General features: G+C 33.3%; 2 protein-coding genes across 2 annotated transcripts; both read right to left on the bottom strand.

Moving 5' to 3' along the window:
- Window positions 1–214: 214 nt before the first annotated feature.
- LOC103486891 (uncharacterized) lies at window positions 215–2,703 on the bottom strand. Its single transcript, XM_008445046.3, has 7 exons — window positions 2,371–2,703; window positions 2,131–2,223; window positions 1,860–2,004; window positions 1,630–1,740; window positions 1,466–1,548; window positions 1,312–1,369; window positions 215–652 (listed from the first exon to the last, which is right to left on the bottom strand). The coding sequence occupies exons 1-7, from the start codon at window positions 2,626–2,628 to the stop codon at window positions 573–575; spliced, it is 828 nt and encodes a 275-aa protein (XP_008443268.1). The 5' UTR covers window positions 2,629–2,703; the 3' UTR covers window positions 215–572.
- A 1,704-nt stretch (window positions 2,704–4,407) lies between these two features.
- On the bottom strand, window positions 4,408–7,148 carry LOC103486892 (uncharacterized). Its single transcript, XM_008445047.2, has 6 exons — window positions 6,607–7,148; window positions 6,387–6,493; window positions 5,388–5,496; window positions 5,121–5,282; window positions 4,753–4,926; window positions 4,408–4,633 (listed from the first exon to the last, which is right to left on the bottom strand). Exons 1-6 carry the CDS (start codon window positions 6,934–6,936, stop codon window positions 4,604–4,606), a joined length of 912 nt encoding a protein of 303 aa, XP_008443269.1. The 5' UTR covers window positions 6,937–7,148; the 3' UTR covers window positions 4,408–4,603.
- Between the last annotated feature and the right edge of the window lie 1,915 nt (window positions 7,149–9,063).

Here is a 9,063-nt window from a genome sequence, read left to right as displayed (position 1 = left end):
TAGAAATAACTTTTTCTCTCTTTAGTTGCAATTTAACCTAGTCTCTACCTAACAAAAAGCCCGACACATAACAATATAAATGAGAAGAATTAAGTAAAATTTGAGGCCATGAGTGATTCAAACTAGGCTTGAAGTTGAAATCAAACGTTGTTACGTTGAAATACAACTAATCTCAAGTACTAGAAGGGAAAAAAAAAAAAAACGAAAAACTCAGTTTGTGGATCAATTTTTACATACCCTCAATTTCAATTTCAACCTATTGAATCGACATGAATTAAGTTGAAACTTTTACTTCACACGTGATATTCCAACGTAAGCAAAGAACTCTGACGCAATAAACTAAAAATTCAGTGCAATCACTTCTTACAGCTACAAGTTCTATGCTTTCAATTAAATTTAGACGAGGTATTGATATTTTAATTTGAAAAATGGAATATTGCTCTATTATGATTCCACTAATAAACTAAAACTCTGCTGGATGATATTTTCTGAAATAATAACTGAACATATGAAACAGGATAGTTGAAGCACTGATTTTGATGCTTAAATGGATGGGGAGTTGTAAGCAGAGTTCACCCTACATTCCATTTCTCTGCCAAATCTTTGCAAATATCCGCAATACAGCAACTAGCACTAAGAGGATATTCAGAAACTGCACAAATATAGCATAAATTGAAGAATTTAGGATTCTCAAGGCCAAGAAAATGGATTTTTAAATGTTGCAAATATGATGCTATATCCATGACATCTTTGAAATGCTTTTTAAATGGTTAGAACTTTAAAACCCTTCTATACCTTAATGGTTTCTGGCTACAATTATATAAGCCGTCCGGCAAAAATACTTTAGAAGTGCATTTCAAAAAAGTTTTAAATGGTTAGAACTTTAAAACCCTTCTACCATACTGTTTTTCCTCTTACTTTATAGACTTTCGCCCCCCTAACTTCTCTCTCTATGCAGACCTTTTCTAGCTTATCTCTGTTGACACCCATTTTCTACATGAAAATTTCTATCTCATACCGCAGATGAATAACTACACCTCAAGTACTGGAAAAATTTGAGACAGTCGGCCCCAAATTACCTTACCTAACCTGGCATACCAACAATAGATCCAAAATAATGTTCTGTTATTATCATTTTAAGTTTGACAATGAGTTCCATAGTGTAGTTGGAACCCATGGTTGCCCTAGGTTAGACAGGGTAATTCGGAGCTCAGTGTGTCAGAGACTTTCAAGTTAAAGGTAAATTTACTTATGTGGTAATTTACTCCCATATAATCACTTGAATAAACACACAAAAGTAAACGAACTTACTTGCTAATAGATCATCAGTGTAATCGGTCTCAATTTTCCCATGAGCCATTGCACCCACCTAATACATTGCGATAAAGGGAAGTTATTATATGTTATACATGTAAAAATGAAGCATTAAAAAAATGAAATTTCCAGTTAGAAGGTTTGAAGATACCACAAAAACAAGATCTACATCATCTTTGACAGCATCCAGATAATTTCGCATCTTGACCAACTTATCCGAACTATGCGAGAAACCTGATATGCAAGAAAAGAATATGAAAAGTTTCTACCAAAACCCAAAACTCACAAAAGGGGGAAGAGCATACATTGGCTTACCCATTTTACGACAATTGGCAGGTAAGTACTGAGTTACAGGGTTCTTTATCACCCGAAAGAGTTTCTCACGCTTACCCGCAGCTGTGATGCTTAACTTTTGTAGCAATTGTACTGCAAAGTATTTGTCAAAAGATCTATGAAAAGGACTATAAAAAGGAAAATTGCATTGATTACAACACACCCGAATAACAGAGATGTCCAGCAGAATCAGAACAAGCAAATCTACTTACACATAACTCCATAAAATCGTTTCTGCGTCCTTGGAAGACGAACGTATGGTTTAATTTCAATTAATAAACCTTTCTCAGTTTTCACATAAACAACTTTCAATCTCCCAGCCTTTGCAATTCGGCTATCGAAAATCGCCAAAAGAGCCTGAATCATTTACACTTAATATCACTACTGAAACCCAAATAAATACCAAATTTTATTTCTCCTTCCATAAAACAATTCCCTATTTAATTGGGGAAAAAACAACAACAATGAGCTACAACAACTTACTTGATGCAAGATATCAGGTCTATAATCCCCCGGATTTCTATTATTCCTCCGCAAATAATTGGAGTGGTCATCAGAATTCAACAGCTGGTAATTCTATAAGCACAAAACATGGAAATCCAAGAATATAAAATCAATAATTAGCTTCTTAAATTTCATAAAAAACATGAAAAAAATTGTTAAACGCCCGAAATGAAGGAAAGCCTAAAACTTCAAAGCAGCAAATGAAAAACAATACATTACCTTCCCAACTTTGGCAACTTCCAGAGAAGCTCTTTCGAGGATGAAGATGACACCAGCATTGTTATCAGTCTTGGGGTCTTTCGGAACAATAGGAATACCTTCAAGTTCATGGAAGTCCTCCTTGGGTGGTTCTTCATCAGGTTCATTCTCCACCATAACTTTCTTGGCAGGAGAGGAGGATTCCTCGCCATCTTCGTCTCTGTCGTATTTCTCCGCCTTCTTTCTCTTCTTCCCCTTCGCCGCAAATGGTCGAACCATGGTTCGTCCGAGCAGGAACTTCCTTCACGGTAGTCGAAGCTTACTGCTAAAACCCTTGGAATAGATTGGTTGTAACGTTGAACCCTTTGCTATAGCAGATTTATGGGCTGGGCTCTATCGTTTTCTCTTATTGGGCCTAGGAATTCGAGCGCATGGCCCATAATTAAACACCCAAAACTGAAAAAAATAGCAATTTTAGAAGAATTATTAAAGTATGTAACAATATTTTTAAAAAATTGAAAATATAGCAAAATCTATCGATGATAGAGTTTTATCATTGATAGATCTTATAGTTTATCGGTGATAGACCAACATTTGTTACATGGTCTACATTTGTTACATGGTCTATCAGTGATAGACTTCTATCATTGATAGATTTTGACAGATTTTACTATATTTGCATTTTTTTAAAAATGTTGTTATATACTTAATTATTTTGAATCTAATTGCTATATTTGTAACTATAAAAAAAAATAGTTGAAAAAGGTTAATTTACTTTATATAGAACATAGAACATAAGTGCTCCTATGACAAAATAAAAAATAAGGCTAAAGCCATACAACTTAAAAGTTAATTTTTTCATAAAATTTAGATTCATCTCAATTTCATCATCTTTCCTTCGATAATTTATTCATTCTTCGCATCCCCATCTTCGATGTCATTTTTTCCGTAAAGAATATTCTTTTATTATTTTTTTATCTGTATCCTCCTTTTTTGCTTATTATTTTCTCAAGCATTGTACTAAGATCGTTTAAACTGGGTACAATATTTTTTCTCGCGCGTGTGGTCGATTAATTGCCAATGTTTTTGTTATTTAACTTCGTAGAAACTTTTGGATTTTTTCTTTTTTCAAATTGTTTTACACTGCATAAATATTTTCGCATTTTGTTCTATTTTTTTTAAATTCGTAAAAATGGTTTATTACTGTTATTGTTTTGAAAATAAATTGTTATTAAAATATTAAGGTTTTTACCGCATTAAGTTTTATACATAAATACTTTAATTGATTTCTCCAATTTTCAAATTAATGAGAGTCAGACCAACCACCTTCCTTCCCACCTATTGTCGACTCCTCCAAAGAGCATAGGCTGTTGTTCCCCTGCATAAATGTACTTTTGCCTGAATTGACTTTTATCCAAAAAGAAAAGTAATTATAACAGAATCCTAATCGTTTTTTGTGTTTGGTAAAATAGATTAGGATTAAATGTCTTAAATTCACTTTTAAATCACTCATAACCCTATGGTTATTTACTAATTTTTTGACTTCTAAAAGTACTAATTATCTGTCTATTAAAACAATTTATTAATTAGAATATGACAACCAGCAGTACCACTATTTGAAGATAGTCGTTGTACAAGATCTAACCTGATTAGAATTTTATCCAAAACAGGTATATATTTGTCTCCCTATTATTTCACATGCTGTTTTTAATATATCATGTGTCTTGACAATGGGAAAATAAATTATACAAATAATTCAAATACCAAGTCGGTGTAACAAATACTTGTTTGGTTCATTTATAGGTCTCCATATTCTCTGTGTCTCATTTTTAATTAAAAGAAAGATTACACACCTTGAAATAATGTTATCAACGATAAATTTTTACTCGCATTTTAGGACAGTACAACATGTAAATGAAAAAGAAAACTTACTAAATACTAAATCCTATCAAGGGATTACTATGAATTAAAACCTATTCGATCTGAATCTTTTGGTAAACCCTTGCACTATTTTACCACTAAGATCTGCAATTGACCACTTCAAGGGAAACAAACAAGAAGAGAAAAGAGTTGTTTTTATTTGGTGTGCTTGGTAGCAAAAACAGTCAAACCAAACTACAAACACAGCACACGATATATATAATATATTATATATGTACACTCAGGCTGTTCTCACTGGTACAAACCCTGTACATCCAGAGAGCTTCCATGGAAATTCAACTTTAATGCTTTTACTAAAACTCGTAACCCCCTTTCACACTTTCACTCCAATCCTTTCCGCAACCTACACATCAACAAAACCAAATACCAGCATGTCAACGTTGGTTTTATAAAAACGGCGTGGACGAATCTATTTGATAGAGATAAATGGGAAGTAAACTACATCACATGGTAGAGGAATACCTCTTTGAAGGAGTGTACATCACTTCCCCAAAGCCATGCATCACAACCTGCATCTCTAGCGCCCCATAAATCATTCCTACGATCATCCCCAACATGTAAGGCATCCTCAGGTCTCACTCCCAATAATTCACAGGCTTTTAGGAATATTGTTGGGTTAGGCTTCTCAGCTTCAACCTGTTGGAGATCAGGTTAGGAAGAACAACTGATGTAAGTTTCAAATGTACGTGTCAAACAGTTGAAGTAAAGCAGTTTGTAAGCAAATCAAGTCCTAGCTCATGAAATAGACACAAAAAAATAAGGGAGAAGAGGTATCAGCAAAAACATATACTAATACAAAAGAAGCAGTGGAAAGGGATCAATAAACTCACTTCTGCTGACACTGCTACAGCGTCAAACCAGTGATCACAATTCAAAGCCCGCAAAAGAGGTCGTAATCGAGTGTCGAAGTTTGACACAATAGCTATCTTTACACCTGCTTGTCTTAGGGCTTTAAAGACTCTCTCAGCATCAGGATCACAAAGGTGCCACGCCTGCAAGAGATTTATCATTATCAGCAAAAAGATTGTTAAAATAATAATAGAAGACATAAAAAACAGTGGAATTCCTAGACGAAAAAGCGGCTGCCAGAAATTAACCTTGTTAGTCGTATAGTAGTTGTAGAGTTCTTCAAAATACTGAGAATCAGAACAGCCTGTGGAAGAACTGACGATATATTGCCAAAAGGGTTTCCCGTCATTCACATATCTGCAGGGTTCCATAAAAGCAATTACTTTCATTACGCCATTAATTGAAAAGGAATCTAGTTTGGATTGATGATGGGAGGATAGCAACATAAACAAAAACTTTTCCACTCTTAGTTAAATTGTGAAGGTAAATTCAATATTATATCATCTAATAACAAAGATTCAACGAGTGGAAATCCATATTAATTGGAGAGGTCATAATCTACTATTCAAATTGGAGATACTGTTGCCATTTCAACTTATACCAAGATCCTAGGAAAGGTTTCTTAACCATTTCCCCTTGGACAAAACAAAATCCTCAATGTTATGCAGATAGTAACCAGGATCTCATTAGATCATTAACGAGTAAGCAATTGCTCCAATAAAAAAGAACTGAAGAAAAAAGGATCGTATTTCTAAGCCTGATTTCCCACTATTAAAGATATTTAGACCAATTTAATCTTCGGACTGACCAAGAAATCACCATGACAATCAATTCTGATTAATATTAAGGTTTAAGTCCACTTAATTCTGACAAAAGCAATTTACAAAATTGACTAGGATACTGGTGGCCACAACCACAAGCATAAAGCTAGAATTATAATGGTCAGTGACCTAACAGTGCGAAAAAAAAATCATTAAATACACAATAATTTCCTTGAAACTATACCAATTAAGCCAAATAATTTTACACTAAACTACAAAACCCAAATAGCACATGCACTTTGATGAACAGCTAATCACCTAAAAGACAATATAAAGTGTTACTAATTCAACTGTCTTTTGTACAATGAGAGTAAATGCATGAGACTTTTCTTTCACAGAAATAAGGTCTACGAGATCCAGACCACAACATTAAGAATAATAAAAGAAAAATTAATCATAATAAACCGAAAGTCGAAGAAAGTCGACCTGAGGCGAGATCTACCCCAAGGCTTCTCATACGCTCTTCTATATCTATTGAGAATCTCCCCTTCCGAGTAGTTCACCCCATACTTTTCACCTATTTCCCTATATATCTGCGACAAAAAAACATTGTAAGTTCGTAACCATTTAACACACACAAAAAAAAAAAAAGAAAAAAAGAAATTAAACGAATCGAGACTTTGAAGAGATAGAAAGAGAGGGAGACCTGAGCCATAGGCTGAGAAGGAACAACAAGAGTCCCAACCGCATCAACGAGCAAAGCCTTGTGAGTGATATCGCCATAGAGAGACCTCCGGTAATCCTCATAATCCTTAACGCCCAAGATTTCAAACCCGATACCTCTAGAACCTAGGGTTTCTGGTTCCATGGAAGCAACAGCAGAGGAAGAAAATGAAGACCCCAATCCTCCGAACGGGTGGAGCCGAGCAACCGCCTGGACGCCATTAGAGGGAAATGGAGGTCGAGAAAGCAAGGAATTAAGAGAGAAAGTAGAGAGAGTCCTTGAGATTTTGGTTCTAGCAGCAATTAGCGCCATTGTCGAACTTCATTTGAGTGCAAGCTTTTTCACAGAGAGCTTCTTCTTCTTCTTCTTCTTCGTAAAATGGAAAGTGCTTTTGGAGTGTCTTCAAATAGAGGCCTGCCAGTGCCATAGAAGGAAAATTTTGATCCTTTTTATTCGGTGTTTCCAAATTTACCCTTTAACTTTAGTTCTACTGCCGATAATACCCTTTGATTCTTATTCCTAAGCCGTTATGGACACTTCATAAGTGGGGGAATATTATTATATCAAACGTGACATGTTAGAATTATTTAATTTAATCCGACTTTAATATATAATAACATGTTAATAAGTTTTTCTATATTTTTTAAATATTTACATTATATATATATTTAAAGGATATTTTTTTAATATAACAAAATAAACTAAAATATATTAATTTATTAAAAAAATATATCATCTTTTAATCATACACCTTGGTTATAAAGTGATAGCCATGATTTAATAAAATCTAGAAAAGTGGGGTAGCCATGAACATATAAAAAATATCTTTGTAATAACTTTAATATGTTTGTTTAATAATTGATCTTGATTAAAAAATATAATTGACTTTGTCTACTTAAATGGACATTTATGGGTAATGTTATTAGGTAAAAGAATTTATTCAAAAGGTGACAAAAAAATAAAAATAAAAATAAAAATAAAAATAAAATATGAAAGAAAGGTTGGCCACAAGATTTTAGAAAGGGACCATAATGTCCTTAGCACATCTCAAGATTCTTCTATGACTCACACAATGTTACGCTTACGGCCACACAAAACTTATTAAATAGTCGAGGGCTAAATTATAAATAGTTGAAAATTAAACTTATGTTCCCTCCTTTTCTTTTCCATTTTTATTACTAAAAAATAGTTGAATTCTTAATTAAATTTTTAAAAGTTAAAATAAATTTTCAAAATATAATAGACATGTAAAACAAATTAAATTAGAAATAAGAAAAAAAATGATTACTAAACAATGGTACCAAAATTTTAAAAATTAAGTGTCGAGTGTCACTACTAAAATATTTAGAATCGTAAAACTACTAAAGTTAAGTTAAGATAAATATTTCATACTTATTATAATGAGACGTATGATTAGAAACTTTGTTACTTAGATTTTTTTAGGTTACATTTGTTGTTGTGACTGTTTTAAGTTGAATGGAATACTGAATTAAAAACTTTTATCTATATATCTGTAGAGGTAAGTTTAAGCTTCTTTCAATTTCGTTATTTAATAAAACTAAATAAATAATACTAACAACTACTCAAATGCGATAAAACGGTTATCAACATAGAGTAAGTTGGATGTGGTTGATATTGGAGTCAAATTAAAGATGACTATGGAGAGTGAAAATTTGAAAGATGGATTGGAGAAAAGGTAAAGATTGTATTTGAAACTTGAAAGAGAGAAAGGGATAGAAGATGGAGGCATTTCCATTCCCCCATTCTCATTGATTATATGAAAGTCTCATTCACTCGAGAAATGGGGAAGGTAGGTTTGTAATTATTGCAAAAATCTTATCCTTTAAGTTAATCTATTCTCCCAGCTGTTGAACGCGACAGACCACACTCATTGACGTGGCACCCCATGTACGTTGTTGTGTCCCACGTCATCATTATTTTTTCCCTATTTTCTACCCATACTTTTAAGCAATTATATATATATATATATATATATACATACATATTGTTCACACGAGATTTCATGAGAAATTTAATTCGTGGAATCGAACTTTGTATTGATTTATGTATTGTGGATACAATCTCTAATATTTACTCCTTTGATTCTTTCTCTCGAATACAAAAAGTAAAATTTAAAACTTCGTGGTCTTTGATCTTCAAGAAGTTGTAACTACAAGTCAATTCAAGCTTCAATCTTCTGGAATTCAAGGAAAGTTTGATCTTCCAAGTCTTCGATCTTTCAGAAGGTTGATTTTTGAGGTTGATGATAACTTGCACGTCTTGAGAGTCTTCAGAAGTTTTTGTCTTCAATTCTTCAGAGCTTCGATTCTTCTCTTCCATCCAAGGTCCCCCCAAGATGAATGAGAATGTCTCTATTTATAGAGAATCTCGATGGGCTTTAGGTGGGCTTGGGCCCATTTGCTTGTTGGGCGGGCTTAG

Source organism: Cucumis melo, chromosome 4 (genome assembly GCF_025177605.1).
Source record: "Cucumis melo cultivar AY chromosome 4, USDA_Cmelo_AY_1.0, whole genome shotgun sequence".
Taxonomy (NCBI): domain Eukaryota; kingdom Viridiplantae; phylum Streptophyta; class Magnoliopsida; order Cucurbitales; family Cucurbitaceae; genus Cucumis; species Cucumis melo.
The sequence above is the reverse complement of the archived record's forward strand: the minus strand, read 5'-3'. Positions and strand labels throughout refer to the sequence as shown.

Bases quoted from the DNA above. Each gene is read 5' to 3' on its own strand.
- LOC103486891 (XM_008445046.3), bottom strand. From the start codon at position 2,628: ATGGTTCGACCATTTGCGGCGAAGGGGAAGAAGAGAAAGAAGGCGGAG. The intron at 1,370-1,465 runs GTATCTTCAAAC...GCAATGTATTAG, and splicing joins ATGTAGATCTTGTTTTTGTG to GTGGGTGCAATGGCTCATGG. The intron at 653-1,311 runs GTAAGTTCGTTT...ATATTTGTGCAG, and splicing joins CACTGATGATCTATTAGCAA to TTTCTGAATATCCTCTTAGT.
- LOC103486892 (XM_008445047.2), bottom strand. From the start codon at position 6,936: ATGGCGCTAATTGCTGCTAGAACCAAAATCTCAAGGACTCTCTCTACT. The intron at 6,494-6,606 runs GTCTCCCTCTCT...TTTTTGTCGCAG, and splicing joins CTTCTCAGCCTATGGCTCAG to ATATATAGGGAAATAGGTGA. The intron at 5,497-6,386 runs GTCGACTTTCTT...GGAACCCTGCAG, and splicing joins TGGGGTAGATCTCGCCTCAG to ATATGTGAATGACGGGAAAC.